Source organism: Populus trichocarpa, chromosome 19 (genome assembly GCF_000002775.5).
Source record: "Populus trichocarpa isolate Nisqually-1 chromosome 19, P.trichocarpa_v4.1, whole genome shotgun sequence".
Lineage (NCBI taxonomy): Eukaryota > Viridiplantae > Streptophyta > Magnoliopsida > Malpighiales > Salicaceae > Populus > Populus trichocarpa.
In genome coordinates, this window is record NC_037303.2 from 14,965,485 (window position 1) to 14,989,911 (window position 24,427).

The following is a 24,427-nucleotide window of genomic DNA, read 5'->3' on the forward strand; positions in this document are numbered from 1 at the left end:
ATAATAAGAGTATTTTAAAACATTTTTCATGATAAGTTTCTTTTCTTATAATATTTTATTATATTTAAATATGAGACTATGTAAAATTAAATATTATTTTTCTTCAAGCATATTAATTCAATAGTTTGTTATTCATCCTTTAAAAAAAAAGAGAATGAATCATTAGTCTTTTAAATATTGTGAATTGTACATGCTAATTTAATTACTAATTAGATTTATGTGGATTAGAATTGTTTGATTATTAATACTTTTAATTATAATATAGTTATTGATTGGACATTGAATCTTTGTAACTTGATTGGTTTAATGCATATAGAACATCTAAATATAATAATGATATTTTTTTTACTTTAAAAATATAAAAATTACTTAAAACATTTTATAGAGAGAAATTAATTTTATATTTTTGTCCTTGTCTTTTCATCAAGCATATTTTCATGTTCTATATATTTTATTATTTTCAGACACTAACTAAATATATAGATGTTGAGTTGTGAAATTGCTCAAGTGTTATTACTCCATTTGGTGATTATATCAAGCAATAAATAACAGGAAATTAGGGCAAACAATTCCTCTAATCCAAGCTCAAATCAATTAGGTTTAATATCACCTGAACTTATATTACTTCAGTATTTGTTGCTTCGCAGCTCAGGATGTAAGCAAAACTTTAGCAATGTAGGATTTTCTGAAATAACAAGAATTAACATCACCATGAAACAGAAATTACATAGATTTTGAATAATCAAATGAAATTGGACAACCATGTGAGTTGATCATGAAGTAACCCGATAAATCAACCTACAACTTGATTAACCTCACCAAACTTGAATGAAACTTGATCAAGTTAACTATAATGAATTTTTAAAAAAAATTGGAATGATTATTTTTAAACAAATAATTAACTCAGGTCGACTTGATGATTTACTGGTTAACTTGGCAATCCAATGATAGAGGCCCTGAATTGAGTCAGATCCCATGCCAGGTTAGACAACTATCGCCAAGATCATTGCTTCGCATGTCCAATGTGGGATCATGAAGCACAAGATTGCCAGTTTCGTTACTTTTGTAGACTGAATTCTTAGAAGCTGTATTTCTAGCCAGTACGAGAGAAGAGTTGAGAGTGAGAGTTGTACACATACAAATCGGAAAAATGCTATAAATTATTTTTTGTTCTTTCAAAGAAATAATATATGCATTCTCGTGTGAGCATGGAGAAATTGATGTACAAATGTAAATGCTCAGAGTCCAATTTTTATTGTCCATATAAGAAAATTACAATCAAAGATGCAATCAAGGAATGATCTACAGATCCAGGAAATATGGTTAATCGATATTTACTCCGCCGGGCATAAATCTGGTGAAGCTTGTACATGAGACTAGTCTGCATCAAACCAAATGTGATATTAGAATCTGTATTTGATATCACAAAACAGTGATCATAACATGAACTTCCCATATCATGAAAAGCAGGAACTTCTAATGCAAGAGATTAAGCAGAATCCATGGCTGGTGAGCTATATACAGACCATAAACAGAAGGAAACCATTTTAACAGGACTGAACAGCGATGACTTTAATGAATAGTTCGAGAAAAGCATCCATTAAGATTGGAAAGAAGAGAAAAATCCATCGCAACAGAATAATATATGCACATGAATAGCACAAAGCACCCTGATGACTAGAGTGATTGAAATCGAACATTATAGATACTGCTGTGATTATCTACCTAAATATGGGGTAGATAATTCAAATGCAGAGGCAAGTACAGAAAATGAGTTTAAAGCAATCATTCAAAGTAGATGAACAATCCATAATTAAGCTAGCTTGCGAAAGTTGAAGCAGCTTATCAGGATTTTTTTAAGCGAAAAAGGAAAGATTAAAACAAAACGATTTTTATTCTTCCAACTAAATATAGTAATTGTTGATAATGTTCATTTCACCTCAACAGGCAATATTCTAAGCCTGTCTCAATTGCAGCTTATTAATAATACCTGGGCTACAATGGAATCGCTTCTATAGATTGTGCATGATCTTTGGAAAGGGAAACCTTTCACCTTAAAGTCAGGTGTCGACTCTCTCGAAATTTCTCCAACAAGAAAGACCTCAAGCTCAGTTCTTGTAAGCTTTTTCACAGTCCTTTTAACTCTGAAGATCAAGTCCTTCTCCCTATTATCACCACCCTTAAACCCTTGCCAAGAACCTTTCTGCAACCAAGAAATAAATCAAGTAGCTTCTCTCAGTCACACGGAAGGATAATCACACAGAATCTGCAACCAATGAAATGAAGCAATAACCTAATTAACTAATTAGGCATCATCCTTTATCAAAGAAAGAAAAGTCCATTGGAAAGATTTGGTTCTTAAATAAGAGATGCAAAACCATTACAATGATGCTCATGATGTCCCGGTGTTAACAAAAATGGGCATACAAGTTCAAATCACATATAGAAGAAACTGTCATAATAAGATAGAGACTTGCGTTTGATTAGTGTTCTAGAACAGAAGGTACAGATATAGAAGAAACAAAAATGTATTTGGTTACAGGGATGAATATTAAAAAAAAAAATGTTGGAGTGAATTTCTGTGCTTTCAAAATAAAAAATACAAGGGAACATGTCCTCATAAACTTGAAAATCCACAAGTAAAATCAGAAAATTTTTTGAATTAATCCTCACATCAATTTTTTTCAGCTAAATCATCATTTCTTCAAAGTTTGTAATAGCCATGAACTCAAGATAACATAAGCCGCGTGGGAGCCCAGCAAGTGGGTTGTTGTTTTTCCGTCTTTTGAAGACTCAACAAGAGCTTGAACACACACTACCACAGCATTCTCTAACATGTAAAAATCATGCAATTCAATGCTATAATAATCAACTTGGTTGGCTTAGATAATTACAATAATTAAACATTGCTAATTTACAAGCATCGATTTGTTGTCAAAGTTAGAAACTTTACTCAACAAAACATAAATCTCAATATCCATAGAAATGAACTCACACCATCACGAAACATGGTGATCAAAGGATTTCCTGATGCATCGAGAAGGACCCTTTTGAAGGATGACTTTGAAGACTTATCAAAATTGACCTTGAAAACAATATTTCCTAGAGAATCTGCAAAACCCAAGTCACCATTAAGACCAGGATGTTTCTTGGAGACAAAAAGATCAACCGGGATAGGCACAACAGCTGGATACACAGGAGCCCAAGAAGCCATAGAAAAGAAGAAAAGTCACCACTTTATGGTTTTCAATTCATTTGGACACAAAAGAATTATGGGCTTTGGGGAAGGGAAAGAGAAGAGAGTAAAGAGAGGAATGGAATTGGATTGGTGTTGATAAAGGAAGAGAATCAGAAATAAAGACAATTGGCAGACAACTTTGTTTCAAGACAACAAGATTGGGTGGGAAGAAGAGTTGAAACTCTGAAGGTAAATGACCAAACAGTTGAAAAGATCGCCTCTTTACAAAAGTTATTAAACTCGGCTGAGTCAGGCTCACGAATGGACAGGTTTGGTGAGGGCATGTCATGTTTTTCTAATCTACTATTTCTAGTTTTAGAATGTTTTTAAAAGTTTTTTTTAACTTAAAAAAAATATTATATTAAATTGATTTTTTCATATTTTATAATAATTTTAATATAAATCTTAAATAATTTTATTTTAATATATTTTTAAATAAAAAACTATCTTGAAAAGAAATTTACACCACAATCTTAAAAACACTCAAATTATAAAATTTATTTTTAAAATTTTAAAAAAATATCATTTTAAAATTTTAAAAAAATTAAATTAAATTTTAACTAAATCAATCCAGTGATAAATTTATCCATAATAATAAAATAGATTACACTAAATCAATTCTTATCTATTTTTTTTTAAACTCAACATAAACATCAAATTAACTTAAATTTAATAACAATAACACGGATAGTTTACAAGTACACCTAAATTTTTTTTTTACAGCTTTTATTTTAAGAAGTTAATAAAACTTGAATTAAAAATACAATATTAGATGAATCTTCATAATACTTAATCCAACTTTTTTAGAGGCATATCTTTGAGATCAGACATGAATGATTAAATATAAGGTAATGTAATATTATTAATTAATTATTAATGATATCTTAATTGTGGTTTAATAGCTACATTGCCTTGTACAAATAATTGTTAGTTGTCTCCTTTTGCATGGAAATGGATTGGTATCCCAATAAAAAAGTTGCCAAGCCTTTCTCCTTCTATTTTTGCATGGAAATGGATTGGAACCCCAATGAGCCATATTTGTAGTGGTCACTAATTAGCAGTAGAGGGAGATCTTCAACGCAATTTCAAAGATATTAAAAGGTATTTTTTATGATAATAGTTTATTTTTAAAATATTTTTTTTTGTTAAAAAATATATTAGAATAATTATTTTTGACATTAGCATATTAAAATAATCTAAAAATATTAATTTAAAATAAAAATAAAATTTAATTTAAAAAAAAAACATTTTAAAAATACAAAAATAATAATTAGTGGAGAATTTCTTGTTTCTCATGCCCTTGAAAGGATTGATCACAAGCTAGCAGCCCATCAAAGTTTGTGCGCCAGATATCATGTCAAAGCTTGTACAAGAAAGAATTTCTTGCATGTTATAGGCTTGTTTTCATATTTAAAGATTATAAAAATTTACTTTAAAATTATTTTGAATTATTTATTTTATATATTTATCTCTTCAATTAAATATATTTTTAAATCTTGTAATAGAAAGTTAATCTGCGCAGCGCAATCAAAGTAAGAAAAAATATCATCCAGATTAATTTATACATTCCCCCCGTTTAGAGGCATGAAGTTGATACATTACTTGGGCATGCATGATAATCAAAATAAAATTACAAGTACTTAGCATAATTTAGATATAGTACATACATTATGTTTTGGTAATTCCAAATCAAATTAATATGGCAGGTTCAAGCATTGGAACTATAATATCATCATCATCAGTACCGAGATGAGAGAGAGCATGCATCTCTTCCTTGAACTTGGGCATGACAGCTCTTGGGAGAGAAACAAGCACTCTAACCCCACCTTTTGTTGAAGGATCCAAATTGCAAGGAGGCAAGAAAATACACAAATAGACAAAACCAAACATCTTCAATGGCACTGGTATCATGTTCGCTAAGCCTTTCCATCCAAAATCTAGTTCCTCGAGGAGACCTAATTGTCTCCAATCAGTCAAAACCATGGATGCACCGTTATCTGAATCAATCTTGAAGTTCAGCTCCCTGACCTTGTCCAACATGCTTATTTGGCTCCAAATGTAGTGAGCATTGGAAGCATGTTTCTTGCTCTCTTTGATGAGCTTGGCAACCCTAGATAATGGTCCTTCGTCGAGGTCCTTCCCCGTCATGACCAGATTTGAGCCCACAAAAGCATTTCCATAGTATCCACTCGGCAATGGTGGATTCAAAAGGTGCCTTATCCCCATAGCTAGACAGAACAAGGTGTTTCCATCTGGGTTTAATTTGAAGGCTCTAAATCTTGATCTCCAGATATAAGCACCGAGAACTTCGATAGTAGTGAAACTTCCTTTCATCTCTTCATGATCTCCACACTCCTTCATGAGACTCATTTTGAGTCTTTTTATAGTCTCAGCTTTCACAAAAAAACATTCATGCAGAATGTCATTTGTTATCAAATACGGTGAAGATGCCAGAGAATTCTTGTCCACAGGAGATTGGAGAGGTCCCTGAGTAGACTTCGCTACCAGTCTCTCCCTCTCCCACACAGGTTTCACTAAGGGCTCACTTTTACCACTAGCAAGTTCAGCCATGGCTCTAAACAATTGTGATGCACCAAACCCATCACAAACTGAGTGTGATAAGCCCATTCCTATTGTGAAACCCCCACATGGAAATTTGGTCACCTGAAACATCAGAGGGTGGTAACCAAAGTCACTCTTTGATGGAAAATCAAAGACAAATTCTTCGGCAGTTTCAACATCAATCCCATCTAGGTATTTAAGAGAAGCAAGCTTGCAATTTGCTGTTGCCTCTAAGAATGGCACACCTTCACCATTGCAGTTGATATAAAGTTTTCCATCACTACCATCCCTCTTCAGCTTTCCAGCTAGAGGATAGTAATGAACCAAAACTTTAGATATTGCATCTTTAATTACACGAGCAGGGTCTGCTTGGCCATTAAGTTTTGATGCAAGATCATGGTCAGCAGTACTGCCATTATCAGAAGAAACAGAATTTGCTTTGTAAACATAAACACTATGACACACAAATTCAAGGTTGGGATCGTTGTCGATAGTAGAGAAAGAAAGGGTCTTTGAAGGAGTTGGTTTTGCTGGTTTAACAAGCACAACATCTTTTCTATCAAGCAAAAGAGGTGCACGATGGTGGGTTTCCATTTTGGAGTCTTGAAGTGTGAATGAACTCAAGCTATGCCATCATCATTTATATAGCCTTGAACCCTAAGTAATCACTGGCCTTATCCATTTTAATTATAATAATATCAATGGTATTATCATTTCCAGGTCCCCATCCCACAAAGAATTTCAAAGAATGCTGTTGATAGGGTTTGAATTTAGGACCTGGTTTAGAAATCTTGAAGTTGAAATCTTAGCAAACTCATTGCTTTGAACTGTAAGCTGTGACCAACCATACAAAAGATAAATTGTACACAAAGCAACTGTTAAGTGCCTACCACAGAAAAATGCACAAGGAAAGCATAAGGATTTTTCACTACCTAGTATAGATGCTACTATTATAAGACCTGAGACTCGAGACCTAAATTGGTTTAGGTTAAAGAAAAAAAATAGAGTAAGGAATGGAATTAGCCTCGCCTAGTTATAAATTTAAGTTTACCTGTCGCCTAGTTCATCCAGGATAAAACCCAATTAAAAAACCTATTGATTTTTTTTTTATTCAAACAATATTGTTTTGATGTTATTTAAAAAAAAAATTATATCAGAACTCAAATCTTACCTCAAATTGACCCTAGACTCAGATTTCATAACTATTTAATAAAACTCTAAATTATATGGTATTTTTATTGTAGCAATAGATATAGTATTATATGAATTGCTACAATAAAATTATTTATTTATCCTTTAGTGGGAAAAAGTTAAGCCTTGATGCTGGCCTTTTTTTTTGTCTTTTTCGCTGGCCTATTAGTCATTAAAAGATTATTTAGGAGTGCATGTATGTGTCTTTTTTATTTTTCTAAATAGTAAAAATATTTTACCCCTAAAATCAACAAAAACTAAAATTGTTGACTAAAGGCTTTCTTAACTTTTTACAAGCTTTTTAACAGTAAAAATACTTATTTGCTCTTAGGAACAAAAATTTGTTAGGTTGCTGGACAAGATTTTTATCTGTTTTTTCATTGTTTATGTACAGTACAAGTACGAATTTAACCTTGGACTAGATAAAAAAAAAAAAGTAGCTTTGCATTTAGGGTTTTTATTTTTTTACTTTCACACGGGTTTTTTGTGTAATTAACAATGTCATGAGGGGTGTTTTTGTATTTTCATGTTTACTTTTAAATATTTAAATTAGAAAAATTTTGGCTTGCGTTGATCACGTGTCAGCAAGTGGGTGGTGTCCGCGTCATGCAGGCAACGTTTGTGATGCCACCCGGTGGCCAAATTTGGCCTTCTGTTGTCTCTTTAGATGCGCAACTGTATCCTCTTCCACATAGAGTGGCGCGTATCTGCTTATGGTGGTCGGATTATCATCGACGATCATCTTTTCATTCTTTTCTCTCTCCTGACAAATAAAATATATTTTTATCCTTTTTGTTTTTTTTTTTCAATTTCAACTTTCATTCTTTTAATTTCTTATTTCGTTCTTATTCCTTTTATAGATTTTTTTTGTTTTGAAATTTAGTCATTCAATTACTTTCTCATATGTTTTATTTTTAATTTCAGTCCTTATTTTTTTAATTTCTGATAACATTCTTCTTCCTTTCATAGTTTCAGTTCTCATTCTTTTAATTTCTTATTCCTTTTAAAGAAGTTTTTTTTTCAATTTAGTCATTCAACTACAATTTATCATTTTGTTTTATTTTTAATTTCAATCCTCATTCTTTTAATTTTTTTATTTGTTCTTATCCCTTTTATAGAAGTTTTTTTCTTTTCAATTACAAATCCTCAAATTTTTTTTTTTTCATTTTAGTTTTTATTTTTTAAATTTTTAATGTTTTTATTTGGCCATTTTGTTGAAGTGTTTTTCGCTTTCAATTTCATCCTTCAACCAAAGTTTTTTTTTTCAATTTAACCCTCATTTTTTTGATTTTTTTCTTTTGTTAAAGCTATAATTTTCAATTCAATTTAACCGTCTAACTATAAATTTTTATTTTCCCTCTAATTAATGCTTTTTTCTAGCCTCAATTTTTTTTAGATTCTTTTGTGATTTTTTTTCATAGTTTCATCTTTTGACATTTGTTTTGTCAAGATTTCACCTTCATGCGATCTTATTATTCTGCATTAGTTTTTTTTTAATATTGATTTTTTGATGATTTTCAATAGATTTATTGTAGTCTCATGACCTAGGTAACATGTTTTGCATGTTATTTTTTAATAATAGATTTTTTAGAATTGTTTTGTTTGTGTTTGATTTTTCAAGATATTGTTTCTAAAAATAAAAAAAAATATTTATTTTTAAATAATATTGTTGATGTGTTAGGCCTTGCATAATATTTTTTTTTTAAGGGCGTGAGTTTATTCAATCAGTCTCATTTGTGATTATTTTTTAGGTCATGAGTTTTTTAGGGTATTGATTTATCTTTTATTGATTTAAATAAATAAATTCACTAAATACAATCAGGTAAATTTTTCATTTTATTAAATATTATTTATTTATTTATTTAAATATTTATCAATTCATTCAATTAGATTCAGTAAACACAATCAGGTAAATATCTCATTTTATTAAATAATTTTTTGTTTATTTATATAAATATTTATCAATTTATTTAATTGATGCTTTTACAGATTTTTCAATTTATATATAATTTTTTTATATAAAAAAATATTAAAATAATCTATATAATTAATATTTTTTTTTAAAAAAATTACAACCTGGATGAGATAGCTAGTTTGATATATAGATAGAGTGCTTAAATTTACGAGCTCCGGTGATTGACACCAATTTGCCTTTCTTGGGACCGTACAAGTCCTGTGGTCCCTTAAAGTGGTTCTCATCATGAAGGTAACGCGTTTTCGATTTTTTCGTTGTGGAATATTGTTTTAGTTTTTTTAATTTTTTTAAAAAATGAAAATTAAAGAAAAGACATTTATAATCATAAAATGAAAATTATTTTTTTTAGAAATATATTTTTTTAATTCTTCATAAAAAAAATCAAAAGTAGAGTTTTATAATTTCTAGATTAATATTTTTCAAAATCATCTATAATTTTTTAGATCCAAAACATCAAGTTTAATCTTATTAATTAAACTTGACTTAGTTCAATAAGTAAATTTGGTGGAATTTGACCTGATTTGAATTTTATATCAAAACTAGGTGGAACGTTGAAGATTGGAGATTCTACCTTGGTCTGAAGAGAGAGATAAGAGTGGAGAAGGAAGATTAAAGTACAACAACAAACAAGAACACTTGATTTGGGACGTTTCTTGGGGGGTTTTTGTCTAAACAATTTAGAAGCTTTTGGGTTTGGATTTGTTCTTGGATTGATAATAATATATAGCACTGATGCTTTGTTTATTTTTAAATAAAGACAGTATGATTTTGAGATTAATTATACAAAAAGGATATATAGTTTAGGTATTAATCGTAAAACTATCATATTCCTTGATAATCAATTGACAGTCAAGGGAGCAATGAATAATTTTTCATAGTTAATTACAGGACTAATTAATTTTTTTAACTAAACCAGAGGAAAACTAATTTTAATCATTTTTTTTAATTATGTCAAACAAGTCCCTTATTTTTTGTTTTCAAGAACTGATGACCAAGTTTCTTTAATTTTCAATAAAAAATATTCTTAGAAGGAAAAAAAAATCTGAGAGTAAACATATTTCCTTGCTTTTTTAATGGCTGACAGCAATAAAGGCATAGAAGAGAATGTGTGTAGTGGAGATAGATGACTATAGAAACAATCCTGCCCACCTACAATATCATGTTGAGTTGAATTCTTGCACTAAATCATTAGATACTCTATAGAGACATCTTACCTCTTCAACACGAGTAGTGTCATTCATTATATGCATCATTAGAGAAGGATTTCATTCTCCAAAAGACGGCATCCCATTTCTTCATCAGCTGTTCCCGATCGATCTCATCATCTGCATTATTTTTTCTGCACAACTACTACTCTGCATACCTAACCTAATTCTAGCTTTGTTTAGGAGCTGATAGACGAAGCATGATGCAAGCATGACCTTCAGTACCCTCTGAGCTTGAGAATGAAAGCTTCTGCATCACAGGAAGAGAAACCAGAGGGACCATCCCTTTGGATGGGTATATTGATACCTGCAAGCAGATAAAGCACTATAGATTTCTCACATGCAGCAGTGCCCTTAGCATGCAGCAGATGGTGTGATTATAGCGAAGTAGTGGGAGCATGATTGATCGATGCACTAGGCTGAAGTGGCAACAAGTATACATATGCTCTTGTGCACGCGCGATACAAATTAAACTGTGTCCCCATGTGCACGCATGTGTGTTCATACATGAAATCGATACAGCAATTAATTTAGGTTTTTGTACATTATTACGAGACTGGAAGTAATGATTTGTAGACTCGAAAACTTCGCTCACAAACATGGAGAAACCATACTAAATATACACCATGTTGAAGTATCACGATTAAATATAGTTCTAGGCTCACTTATTTGTTGTCTTATCGGTACTATATCTGCTGCATTAAGATTCATAATACGAAGGTCAATGGAGTGAGTGCGCCAAAACAGTGGATTGAAATGTAATCTTTTGCTTGATTTTTTATCATTTGTCTTCTTCGATAAAGGTTTGCAAGTATGATTTTTCATATATATCATTCACAGTGCTAATTAAGATATTCATCTCTGGATAAACACAAGCAAGAAACATGCAAGGAATGAAGTTCGATTTTAATGTTATTAATATACTGTAATTGAACTTGTTTCTATTTTTTTTAGTTTTTTATTAAATTTATTATGTTTCTTCCAGCTATTTTTTTAAATGGTTATTTTATTAATAAATCAATTGATTATATATATATATAAAGAAAAAATACAGAGGTCAATGGAGTTCGCTAAAATTAATTGTTTACATGTATATATTTATTATTGCAGAGAATATAACAACAATTATAAGATTATAGCTCAAGACAATTTCTTTCCTTTTCTTCCTCACTCTATTGTGGTATCAAAGCCTATTGCGGCTACTTCAGAAAATCAATCTCCTTCACAGATATTTTAAACTTGCGGGAAAGTATTGAAGCAATATAATCAAGCACAATGCTCAGTTATCTATAATATTACTAGTTATGTATTTATTACATTAGGATCCATAATACAAAGTTCATCAAGGCTAGTAGTGTTAATTGTCTACACACACACCAGACTTGGTGTCTATGCTTGCCACAGGGGTGATATTTTTTATTTGTATTTTTGCAAAATTGATGTTCAGGTGGTGAGGTGGTGAAATAAAGTGAAAAATAATTTAAAAAATTAATTATGATAAACTTGTATTTCTAATAATCAGGTTCGAATCAACCCAAGATGATTCATCAAATCGGTGATCTAGATCATGAAATTTGAATAACTTAAAAAAAATAAAAAGGATTACAAAGCTCTTAATTTAAAAAAAAATTGTGACATGAGTCATTAAACTTGAAGCACCCAATCTAGAAATTCAATTTTCAATCAATCAAATGTTAAATGATGAAATTAAAAAAAAAAAATTTAATTATGGAAAAGGATTTAAAAAAACATAGCAATTAAATGAATAAAAATTAAAAGATAAAATAAATGTTATATTTAATTGAAGGGTGAAATTAAAAAAAAAAATCAATGTAGTAAAAGGATAAAAAAATTAAAAGTAATGAGAATTAAAATTGACATAAAAACAATGTTGTAATTAAAAGGGTGGAATCGAAAAGAATAATAACTTTTACAAAAAGACCAAGAAAAAATATTAGGAATAAAAAAAACAAAGACCAAATTTAAAAAATAATATCATCAATTTGAATTGAATGATTAAATTGAAAACTACTAAAACTCTTATAAAAGAGCAAACAATAAAATTTAGAAATATAAAGAATGAGGACCACATTGAAGAATATGATATTTGATAAATTAGAATAGAAGGATAAAACTGAAAACAAATAAAACTTCAATAAAAAGGCCAAGATTGAAAATTAAAAATAAAAAAAATAAAAACTGAAGTTGAAATGTCCACAAACAAAAAGGTCGAGCTGTAATTTTTAGAAGAGAAGAGAGAGAAAAATGAGAAAAAAAAGGCTCATCGACGCTAAACTCAATCACCAACTGAGCCAAGCGTTGCACCAACAAGAAGAGAAGACAACTATATTTCCAATGACACAGCGGAATAACATTTTTGAATGTCAGGAGACGCTGCACACACGCCCATCTTTTTGGTTTTTTTAGCTAAATACGGATTTGCCTATGAGATGATTTTCTAATTACTAAAAAGCAATTGTGAAAAACTCAAAACATCCCTTGACCTTAGGCTTAATTTTTTTTTTTAAGAGTATTTTTATAGTTTCATTGTTCATTTGAATTGTTTATTATTTTTTACTTTTTTGCAAATACCAAAGTGCCCATCATTGTAATGAATAATAGCAAAAACACCATTGTGAAAATACAAATATACTAGTTGATGCCACATTTTTTTTATGCTTTCAAAAGTATTCTAATTATTTTGTGAAATCAAGTTGAATAAATATATATTTATTCCTGATCAATTTAAAAATAAAAAATAGACTACAGAAAAAAATCCCAATACCCTTGGAAGCCAGCAATAACTCTTTTTGGTTGGATGGGTAAAACCATCATCACTACACTGATCTAATGAACAGTGTTTCTAAGTGTGGAGCTACACTTGGGTTTTAGTTTTTGTTAGCGTATATAAAGAGTACATAACAAAATTTTATAGCTGATGATAATTTCTTCCCCTTCTCTCAAATTCTCTTCCTTGTTCTATCAAACCACATCTCTCAAATTCATAAGCTAGACAGCTTTATATATATGATGGAAAGTCTAAAATAAAAGCGTGTGTGCATTACTTTCCAATTCATAGAAACATATTAATTAAAGAATTATTAGCGATTCATAGAAATATATTTGGCAAAGCATTACTCGTAACCATTCAAAGAATTCATGAAGTTGATGGCAATGCGAAGGATGCAGTCGTGATCACGCAAAGCATCGACATCAGAAGAAAATTCGTTACTCATTCTTAGACAGGCAATGCTATGATCTGCGGAGGACACGATGCTGTCCATCGAAACGTCATTCACACAAGCAAGAATGCTTTATGGCTAATTCAGTACGCAATCGCATATATTCTGAATGCTGTAAGCAAGGGATTCAGAAAAGAAATAGATTACCTTAGCGAAGCACATGTAGAGGGTAAACAACCTTAGCAATAAACTTTAGGCAATCTGTAAGCATTAAAACCCCAAGTCTAGGTTCTCCAACCAAAGGATCAAAATATGAGCATCAGAGGGTGCTCAAGGCTACCTAGGAAAACTAGTAGAGCATTCTTTTCTCACTAATCAGAACAAAGAAATTTGGTATATCTCCAAAGTTCTGTGGCCACAGTGTCCTACATTCTAAGAGCATGTCCCTCTACAGTTTACCTTCACCAGTTTGCGTTGAGCATATATGCATTTTCTTTCCACTGCAAGCACAAAATCAAAGAGACAATGGCGGGGATCTCAAAATTTTGTTTCACTGAACAAATCACCTTCAATCTTCATCATCACTGCCATATTCACATTCAGGATAATCAAAGTAACTTCCGTGATCATCAAAATTGTCAGCATCATCAGATTCTGAATGCTTAATGCTGGGAGCATCACTTTCCTCCTCTTCCTCTTCCTCCTCTCTTTCAGATTCATCAAGAGATGCTTCACTTTCTGATTCATGGTCATCTAAAGATGCTTCATCAGGATAATCATTTCGTGGATGATCTTCAGCTGAGAACCACAAATAGGAAAGGGAAAGGAAGTAAAAAAAGAAGAAAGAAGACCATTTTGAACTTAAGAAAATGACAGTAGTAGAAACGATACCATTTGAATCATCAGTGTCATATTCTGACTCGTCATCTGGGCCATCATAGAAATCCTCTTCCTCAACTTTTACCCTGAACCAAAAATATACAGGTTTACACGAGAAAACAGGCTACTAGTCTCTATATCAAATACAAAATATGCAACACTTACAGAGGAAACGGGCTAGCAGTCTCTATATCATCTATGTCCATGTCGTCCTTCACAGTGTAATAGTCATACACATAATCATCTACATCTTATTCATAAGAACAAGACCACATCAAACAATGCTGAAGAACATGAACAATCATAACCAATCCTAGTTTTAGAGATGGGTTTAAAACTCAAGAGATAAGGAAATGAATCAGCAAAAGACCTAATGGGATTGCATCGAAAGCAGAACCTTGATTGGACAAGTAAGCATGGATATCAGATTCGACTTCTGCAACAGCACTTGGAAGAAACTCTCTTAGTAGAGGAAGATAGCTGGATAGAATCTTCTGATCCTCCAAAGATGCAACTCTGTATTACAAACATTGAAATTGAATTACTTGCAACTGAGGTTTGGACATTTAAAAGACTGATGAATTCCATGGTGACATATCTTACTCAAGCTCTTGCACCTCATTGAAACTTTCCTCAACACGAACAACATCATAAAAACTACACATATCATGCAGTGCTTTATCTTCTGATGCCCCTTTGTCTCCCCTTCGGCTTCTCCAAATTTGCTCAAAACGAGCATCCGACGCCAATACCTACCAGAAAGTGGTGTTGGGGGATGTTAAATGACCATGTATGTCAGAGAAACAGAAAAGGAGTTTGCAAATATAGTAAAAAAGTGGTATACTGTACATTTTTCAGGTATCAAGAGGCAGACATGCACAATCCAGCCAAATTTTAGGGAAAAAACCAGACTCGGGTAAAATAGTAACTTCTTTGGCTGATGTTCAGGTCTAATAAGACCCACAATTGAAATGACATTAAATCTCAGTTAAAAAATCTTCTCATAGGAGTCTCAGGTTGTGTTGATCGCGAGAAAAGCAGAGATTACAGCAGAGGAGTGACATGCATTTCCTAGTCTGTCATCACATATATTTCTCTATTACTATTTCATGAACTTGATGTACACAGATCTCATTTACTAGAAGCATTAGTAATCTAGAAGAAATTAAAGGATACAATTCATCAATTTGCATATGTTCAGAGTGCAGCATATGTATTGCAATTTGCAGCTGAACAGTGATCATTGTTAAAAACAAAAATGAGACAGAGCAGTTGGATGGAAAACCAAAACTGATAACTGAAGTTGTAATGCACATAAATGCATCAATGGAAGATTGAAGCATTATCCTCAGAAAACATATCCAACTGTGTACAAATCAAGAACGAATTTTACATAAGTTGAAGTATACCTCTTGATTTCGTCTGGATCTTGACAAAATCTGCTCTTGTTTCTGCCAAAATTAAATTGGAAATGCACAAAGTGTTAGATAACATAAATGTCTGAAAACCAGACTAAGAGACAAACTAACTGGTAGAAAGAGAACTTACACTGTACTTTTTAATGGTTCGTTTTTGTTCTTCAACTACATGAGCAGAATTAGACTGCAAAGGAACACCAACACATTTATTAAAAAGAGCAGTACAACAAAAACTAGAAATTTGCAACGGAAATGAACAACCAAGTACTAAGGGCAGGTTAAAGAAAAACAAAAACAAGCAGCATATTCTAACACACTCATAGTTCTATACTAACCGCAAATGATTGTACTATCTCCATTGTAGCGTCCATGCTAGTAACTGTCTCAACATGCTTCACCAAAACCTTCTTAGCCTTCAATTCCTCCACTGTAAAAATCACCATAAAAAGATATAAAAACCAATGGTCAAAATCACACCAATGGATGGTAGTAAATAAATAAAAAATGATTATTTAACAGACATGGCAAGAACATCAAAAAATTATCTGTTAATTTAAATAACTTAGTTTCATAAATTTGCAACTCAAAATCTTGTGTAGAACATCATACATTACGATATGATCTTAGTTCAAAAAATGCAATCACAATCCATCATTCCCCAATTAAAAAATAACAAATCTTTTACAGTCCTTCAATAGTTAACCACTTCAATTCAACAAATATGTCACAAAATTACAAGTCCTCAAAGCTTCCTTTTTTTCTATGAATCAGAATCAAAACTGTAGTAACTTCCTTTTTCCTACAGTGTCATTAAAAAAAACCCTAAAGAGTTACCTGCTTTTAAATCCTTTTATCAACACTTTAAAATTTTGCTTTTTTTTTTTCTATTTACAGACATGGCAAGAAAGAACCTTTTTGTTTTCTTAGTATTTAATATATGGAAATATGATTACTGTGCACTCAAGTTCCTTGTACACATAGGCAAGTCCAAGTGCCCACCATAGAACTGCCTGAGCTTGCTTCTGTTTTACTACAATATATATTAAGATAAGGTTAAGATAAGATTGCCAAGTTGTTTGCTAATTTGGACAGAAAAATTGATCTAGAATGATATGCTAATTTGGATTGACTGCTAGAATCTGATTCAATTTTAAATGAAAAAAAAAATAATGATTTGAAGTTTATATATCCAAACCAACCAAACTTCATTACAATTTTAAAGTTCGATCATGTAATGAACAAGCTTATATATAGCCTGCAGAACGGTGTTTGATAATTAGTTCACTGTGCTATTTTTGCTGATATTTAAAGCAGCCAGATAGTATTTGGATAAATACTATTGTCGTGCTTTTGCGACAAAAATGCCCAATAAAACTGTATTGTACTAAAAGTACTTTAACATAGATATTACATGATTCTTAGCTCAAAGAACCAACAGTAGTATCACCTCTTTGGATGTAAAGTACAGAATTTGGGTTGCCCATTGAATTTTTTTCATACAGGGTATTTTTTTTTTTATCATATTTCCTGATTAACATGAAAGTTATGAGAAGGAGAGGGCCTTTGTTTGTGTCTATTTCTAACCCTCTCGCACTTGTGATGGCAACCATTTTAGGGTCTACACTGCTAGGAGAAAAGTGGCACTTAGGAAGGTATTGATAACTATGTTTATTTATTTTAATTAATTTCCAACAGTACCTTTAAATTGTTAACTCATTTGTATAGTCCTTGCAAATTGAAGAGGTAAGATCTTCAGTTTTATTCTTTCACAAAAATAAAAGAAAAAAAAAATCCAAGTTCTAGTCATTTGTACCTGAGCCACATAAGAAAAAAAAGGTGCTATTTTTCCCATCCCTTCAAATCACAGCCTCTTTTCCCCTTCACCCCCACTACAAAGAAAACAGTACCATTTTTAAGTTTCTTCACTCTCTCCCTCTAATATAAACCCAAAAATCCCCAATTCTACTTCCATAAAAGTGATAAAAAAATCTTTTTCTCCTTGATCAAATCTCAGTCTCAAGGCTCTCAAATTCAGTTAGTTATCCTATCCAGCTAAATCCTATAACCTAAAGTTATGCAAATAAGTGTTAAATTCATTAACTCTTAATCCCTCTATCTCCTGATTTCATTAATAAAAATTAGAGATTTTTTTCCATGTATCAGATGTAACAGCTGCAACAGTATTAGGCTTTCTCTCAATGTTGTCTTTCCATCTTTTCAAATTCAAGGGCCTCATCTTTAGGTCTCAAGCCTTCAAGCCAAGGCCTTTATTTTAACTAATTAATTATCTAACAAGAATAAAATCTAAAATTTAATGCATTCCCTTTTGCCTAGATTATGTATGCATGTGCTATTCTACCGTTCCACTCTAGCAACTGGTTTGGTGTTATCACCACTTATCACTGTTCCGTTTATAGAAAATTCAATACTAACTTCCTAGATTATGACAGTTCTACACAAGCCTGACCTGAAATATAGATACAGTCCTAAAAAATTTCTGAAAAAAAAATCTTGTCTAAGCTGTACTTCCTGGAATAAATAACTGAAGTCTTTATCTCTAAGAAAAATTATTAAATTTAGAACTTCTCCAAATCCAATTGATGATAACAAAAAGGAAAAAGGAAAAAATGTTACCTTGAACATCAACAGTGTTATTACTAATTGACAACTTCTCCAAGTCCAACATCGCCTTCTTCGTTGGTTTCTCATTGATTTCAAGCCCTATATGCCACATATACGCACAAAATCAGTCAGACACCGAGTGATAGTGTGTGTGTGTGTGTGTGTGAGAGAGAGAGAGAGAGAGAGAGAGAGAGAGAGAGAGAGAGTTGTTAGTGACATACAGAAGGCGTCGAGGCGAGACTGGTGAGCCTTGCGTTTAACCCTAACAACGACGGGCTTCGACTGAGGAGAATTCATAGAGGTTTCGCCGATTGTCGCCATGGAATTTAGGGTTTTGGTGGTGCGTAAAAGGAGGGAAATTGGGGGTTGCAGCGGTTTTACTTATAACTCGTTTCGTATTAGTACTGTGGTAACTACTTTAAAAATATATTAAAATAATATTTATTTTTATTTTTTTAAATTTATTTTTTATATTAACAAATTAAAATAATTTAAAAATATTAAAAAAACTTAATTTTAAATAAACAATTAATATTGATTAGTGTTATGGGCTTTTAAATACTGATTTTATGATTGTTTTTTAAAATATTTTTGTATTGAAATATATTAAAATAATGTTTTTATATTTTAAAAATTATTTTTGAAATTAACGTATTAAAAATTAATTTTTAATAAAATTTTTTTAGGAATTACGTTTCCAACCGTTCTCGCAAGTCTCTAGAAATGGGCTAACAAAGCCCACAACCCAAAATCCTTATGACATGTGCGGATGATGCTGGCTACGTTGCTCCGACTCCAGATTCATATTCGACATTGGTGTCTATATACACGCAAGCCATGTCTTCCATGTATTATTATCAAACATGACTTGTGATTTATGTAAATTAATTTTTAATTGGATATTAAATTTTTATTTATCTTGAATTTAATCTTTAATTTTATTGGCTTAAGTCCTTCAGTGTTGCGCATTTTATGATGGTTTGATTTTTGGTTTGAATTTTTTTAATTAAATTTTTAATTATTTATCAAATTTTTATATTTATACAATTAAACTCATGATTTCATCAAATTAGCTTTTTAAAATTATCATTCAATCTCTAAACTTCAATTTCTTCTTATTAAAGCTAAAATTAAACTCAAAAACTAATTTTTTTTGAAATTAAATTCTTAATAAATTCAATTAAACCATGAAAAATTTCAATTAAATTATTAAACATCCAATTTTGAATATTTCTTTCCAAATTAAAATTTTCTTGTCCATAGAGCCTTCATAAGTCAAACTTAAACTATCAATTTTTCAACTATGGATTTTTTGATCCTCCCTAGTTAGTTTTTGATAATTTTCTAGACATACTTTATGTTCTCTCACTGATGTATTTTTTTATTTTTTAAATTTATTTTGCATTTTATATTTTATATATATTTTTTTGTATATTTATATAGGGTTCCAAAATAAATAACAACTCATGTATATGTGAAGAACTTAGTGTCCAACTTTGTTTTTATGAATTGAAGCAACGTTTTGGAGAAACCAAGAAAATTCTTTATATCTCTCAATAAGGAATTTATGAATTATCATGTGAATGTATTTCACCTAATTAAGTACTCACGTGAGCTATACTAGCTACTTGTAATAAAAAAGAGCATCTCGATATAACCTACAAACTAAATAATATTATCATGTATTATGTTTTAGAAAATGTTTTAGAATTATGTAATGAGGTTTCACTAGATAGACCAAAATTTTAAATTAAAATAGTTGTTTAATATTATTCAGTCTTAATAATTATTAATATTTATAAAATTAAACTCGAGTTAGGTAAGAAGTTAAGATAAAAAGATTTTGTCCTATTAATTTTTTTTTTCAAAATTTCTTTTCAGATTTCTTTTACCAATCAATTTAGTTGTCTCTAAACTAATTAAATTGACTAGATTACGTTAAATTAATTTTTAATTCAAACTAAATAAAAAATCAAATACTAATTAATGTTACAAAGTTAATTAACTCACTCAACTTGATTTAAAAATATCTTCTTCTCTCCCATTTCAATCCCTTTCTTCTCTTCGGTCAAACAAATGGGAGCTAGGCTTTTGTGATTAATTCCCAAAATAAAATCAAAGATAGGTCTTAAAGCCTTGTATAATTAATAATAGTTAATGCATTTAGAGATTAGTGGTAAGTGGCTAGCGATTCGGAAGATGATCTGAGTTGTCTTGCGCCACTATCAAGATAAGGACCTAACTATTATTATAAGAAGAGGTCAAGAGAGCTAGAGTGCCACCCTCTCAAATATGTAGAGCTAAACAATTCAACAAGCAACCTTCGAGACAAAGCACGAGACCAAATTATACCACTTTTTTTTAATTATTATTATAGTAATCAAGAATATTATAAATAAGGTATTCTCGTTAAAAAGATGAGGGCTGCAAGATAAGAAAGATTACGTACAGGAAGAATTAAAAAACATAGAGAGAACGAGGAATTTATAGCCCCGATTAATTAGTCCAGTTCATGATACATTCAGGATTTCTATAAAGATCGGAGTCTATATAACTGAAATTTTTAACAGAGAACTTCAATCAAAGGGCCAATCGATAAAAGGTGAGGTCAAAAATCATATCCCAATCTGGAGTTTTGAAGTCAAAGATTATATAGTTGTGTGGTATCCAAATTGACCAGTATAATCCTTTACAGAGACCAAATTATACCATCTTGCGGCTTTTATTCTTGCTTTGATATTTTTGGTCAAAAAGTTTAGTTGCATGTTTCTGTGAGGTGTTTACTTCTTTTTTCTTTTTCTTTTATGTGTTGTAATCTAGTTTTTGGCTATAATTATGATAGATTTAGGCAGAAAAGAATAGTTTGTTTTAATATGCTTGATATGAGGTATTGACTTAATTTCATACGGGGGGGCGACCATATATAGTTAAAGAAATATCAATGTTGTGCGTTTTGATTTGTTCTTCTGCTTAATGTTTGAATTCGATACGGAAGCTAACGTGGTTCAATTTTTTTTTAATTGTTTTTCAAACTATCTTTCATTTAAAAAATAATTAAATTCAAAAAAATAATAATAACAAAATTAAACATCATCATGATGTTAGCACCATGCATGCATTATGTAATACACACTTGCTAAAATAGAGTTAATTAACGGTTTGTCTTGCATGATAAAAATAGAAAATGGTGTGTTTTATCTATGTTATTATTTTAGGTTTGGAGTATATTTAGGTCTTGTTTATAAAGTGTTTTTATAAAAAAATAAAAATTTTTTTAAATTTTTTTTTGGTTTTTTTAATTGTTTTAACGTGTTGATATTAAAAATAATATTTTTTCTTAAAAAAATTATTTAGATATATTTTCAAATAAAAAAATACTTTAAAAAATAACCACTACCACAATACAAATTATACACTCGAACTTCTTCTTTTTTAATCTTTAGATTATTCACATGCCGTACGTATGTAATCTTTCAAATTTCAATCTTGACATTGGATGCAACATGCTATGTTGTGTGAGATGTATATATGCTGCCAACCTAGAATTGATCTAATACTATATGGAGTCTTTCAAATTAATTTCAATATATCCTTGGACTAGATTACAAGTTGGACAGTGGACTAAACCCTACCTTCCTTATTAGTTGCATAGATTAGCTGTCATGTCTAACTATGTCGACAGTGGCTAGTTATTTATAATATTTTAAAAACAAATTCTAGAAAGTGCACTAATTTTTATTTGTAATATTTTTTAAGAAATTTCTAGAAACGAGCATTTTTTTTCAACATGTCTTTTATGACAATGTGCAATGTCAAACATAGAAACCTGGTAAAGTTCGAACAAGATCTTGTCGAGGTTGAATGGATATAATACAGCAAGTTTATCTTGGCAAGTGGTCGTTAATGAACACAGTTCAGGCGGTGTCTGTACAGTTATATAGCGTACGTAGATGTATTTACAAGATTCACACTCCTATAAATTAATGACCAATTTCGAACCATTTCTAATTAACCTTAAACCTATAGCGATGTCTTCAAACGCCCTCCAATGGCTAACCCTAGTGGTTATCATATGGCTTCAGTCTGTCAATGGAACAAACACAACCTTTCCAGCTTACTCCCCACAGCTCAAAGAACTCCTCTCTATGTCTCAAACTGAGCTAAACAACCTTTCGTTTGCCTCGGATGCTGGGAAACTATTTGGTTTCTTGTCTGGCATGGCTGCTCTATACCTTCCACTATGGCTAGTTCTCTTGATTGGTTCGACTCTTGGTTTCGTTGGTTATGGTTTGCAATATCTCTTCATAACACACCAAATTTCTTCTCTTTCTTATGTCCATATTTTCCTGCTCACTGTTTTGGCAGGAAATAGTATTTGTTGGATCAACACCGTTTGTTATGTTGTTATCATCCAAAACTTCCCTTCTGATCGCCAAGTTTCTGTAGGATTAACCACTAGCTATCAAGGATTAAGTGCTAAAATCTACACAGTACTTGTTGATGCCTTGTTCTTTTCTCCTGATAAAAGAGCAAGAGGCTATCTCCTTCTCAACTCCATATCACCTTTAGTAGTTTGTGTGCTGGCTGCACCGTTTGTTAGGGATGTTAATGTTGGAACAAGCGAGAACATGAAAGCTGGGTTCATAGTCATGTTTTTGATAACTATAGCCACAGGAATCTGTGCTGTTATCAGCAGTTTGGGATCCTTACCAAGTAGGATACCTCCATTAGGCAATGTAATTGGTATCTCAGTGTTCCTGTTAGCCCCACTTGCAATTCCCATTGCAGAGAAAATCAGAGAAGTGTTGTTAAATGGAGAGATCACGAATGTTTATATAGAGAAGAACGTTGGTGATGATCGTGTTGAGAGGATAGAGAGTGGGATTGAAGAGGGCGATGATCATAGAAGGGAAAATGAGGTGGGTGTGAAAGAGGAAATTGGGGTGATGTTGATGTTAAAAAGAGTTGATTTTTGGTTGTATTTCTTTGTGTATTTCTCTGGTGCAACACTTGGTCTAGTTTATTCGAACAACTTGGGACAAATAGCTGAGTCTCGTGGGTTCTCAGGGACGTCTTCACTGGTTTCTTTATCTTCCTCGTTTGGGTTCTTTGGCCGTCTCATGCCATCTTTATTGGACTACTTTTTGTCAAGGTACGTAATTCAACCTATAATTTCTCTGTTCTAAGGTCTGCTTGATATTACAAAATTTGGGCGAAGGAAGAGATTTTCATCCTGTTCTTTTCTAAAATCATAAAGGGCATAGATTTATTAATTCAGTGCTATATGCCTCCCCTTGGTGCATGCAAACCAAGAATTTCCATGTGTTTTCCGGTGATTAAAGGCTTCATTTCAATTTTTGTTCAGGAGTAGGTATAATTTGATATCAAGACCTGCAGCTTGTATAGCAGCATTAATGGCCCCAATGGCAGGAGCTTTCTTCTTGCTTCTCAACTCAACAAACATCTCCCTCTACATCAGCACTGCTATTATAGGTGTTTGTACCGGGGCAATCACTTCCATTTCTGTCTCAACAACAACTGAGCTTTTCGGCACTAGGAATTTCAGTGTCAACCATAATGTTGTGGTTGCCAATATCCCAATAGGGTCCTTCATTTTTGGCTACTCCGCAGCACTTATTTATCACAGGGAAGGTGATGGATATGGCAAGTGCATGGGGATGCAATGCTACGGGAACACTTTTATCATCTGGGGTTCAGTTTGTCTGTTTGGCACCTTCCTAGCTTTAGTCCTGTATGCTCGCTTGCGAAAGTTCTACTCGCATAGATAGATTAATTTATAAGAAAAGGAATTGACACGAATTGAGTTCATGTGGATCAAAATTGTCTAATTCATATATGTTGACATGATGACGAATGTATTTACTAGTTGTATCATCTATAATTTTCTTAATCTCAAGATGTTATTTGACTAATCACAATATTATTATATATTAATTATTATCTATTTTGTTATTTAATTGGTTTGATCACGTTTACTAAGTCATAGTAAATGATACCATTTCTTTTTGTAAATGATAAGTTTTTTTTTATTAATTTTGTTTGGTAATTTAGATTAATTCTTTATAAAAACTAAACTGAAAAAATCAAATCAAACCAAAAAAATTATTTCCAAACTCCTATCCCATATATGTTTA

The 24,427-nt window shown here is 31.3% G+C and overlaps 4 protein-coding genes across 9 annotated transcripts; 1 reads left to right on the forward strand and 3 right to left on the reverse strand.

Annotated features, from left to right (window-relative positions):
- Window positions 1–1,127: 1,127 nt before the first annotated feature.
- LOC7458831 (protein LURP-one-related 7) lies at window positions 1,128–3,490 on the reverse strand. 3 transcript variants are annotated; one of them, XM_024591093.2, is made up of 3 exons: window positions 2,996–3,490; window positions 2,054–2,203; window positions 1,128–1,381 (listed from the first exon to the last, which is right to left on the reverse strand). In XM_024591093.2, exons 1-3 carry the CDS (start codon window positions 3,212–3,214, stop codon window positions 1,253–1,255), a joined length of 498 nt encoding a protein of 165 aa, XP_024446861.2. In that variant the 5' UTR covers window positions 3,215–3,490; the 3' UTR covers window positions 1,128–1,252. The 3 variants fall into 3 exon arrangements, with proteins under 3 accessions (XP_024446861.2, XP_052305295.1, XP_002325662.4); XM_052449335.1 differs by having other exon boundaries at window positions 1,991–2,203; window positions 3,086–3,484; XM_002325626.4 differs by having other exon boundaries at window positions 1,991–2,203; window positions 2,996–3,482.
- A 1,281-nt stretch (window positions 3,491–4,771) lies between these two features.
- LOC7458830 (spermidine coumaroyl-CoA acyltransferase) lies at window positions 4,772–6,536 on the reverse strand. Its single transcript, XM_002325625.4, has one exon. It carries the CDS (start codon window positions 6,392–6,394, stop codon window positions 4,928–4,930), a length of 1,467 nt encoding a protein of 488 aa, XP_002325661.3. The 5' UTR covers window positions 6,395–6,536; the 3' UTR covers window positions 4,772–4,927.
- A 7,056-nt stretch (window positions 6,537–13,592) lies between these two features.
- On the reverse strand, window positions 13,593–18,663 carry LOC7498135 (RNA-directed DNA methylation 4). Of its 4 annotated transcripts, none has more exons than XM_024590954.2 (10): window positions 18,494–18,663; window positions 18,285–18,371; window positions 15,986–16,077; window positions 15,781–15,834; window positions 15,642–15,683; window positions 14,836–14,984; window positions 14,630–14,748; window positions 14,398–14,476; window positions 14,245–14,318; window positions 13,593–14,151 (listed from the first exon to the last, which is right to left on the reverse strand). In XM_024590954.2, exons 1-10 carry the CDS (start codon window positions 18,591–18,593, stop codon window positions 13,922–13,924), a joined length of 1,026 nt encoding a protein of 341 aa, XP_024446722.2. In that variant the 5' UTR covers window positions 18,594–18,663; the 3' UTR covers window positions 13,593–13,921. The 4 variants fall into 4 exon arrangements, with proteins under 4 accessions (XP_024446722.2, XP_024446721.2, XP_024446720.2 ...); XM_024590953.2 differs by having other exon boundaries at window positions 14,398–14,482; XM_024590952.2 differs by having other exon boundaries at window positions 14,603–14,748.
- A 3,484-nt stretch (window positions 18,664–22,147) lies between these two features.
- Window positions 22,148–24,138, forward strand: LOC7498134 (protein NUCLEAR FUSION DEFECTIVE 4). Its single transcript, XM_024590861.2, has 2 exons — window positions 22,148–23,424; window positions 23,638–24,138. The coding sequence occupies exons 1-2, from the start codon at window positions 22,223–22,225 to the stop codon at window positions 24,059–24,061; spliced, it is 1,626 nt and encodes a 541-aa protein (XP_024446629.2). The 5' UTR covers window positions 22,148–22,222; the 3' UTR covers window positions 24,062–24,138.
- Window positions 24,139–24,427: the final 289 nt, after the last annotated feature.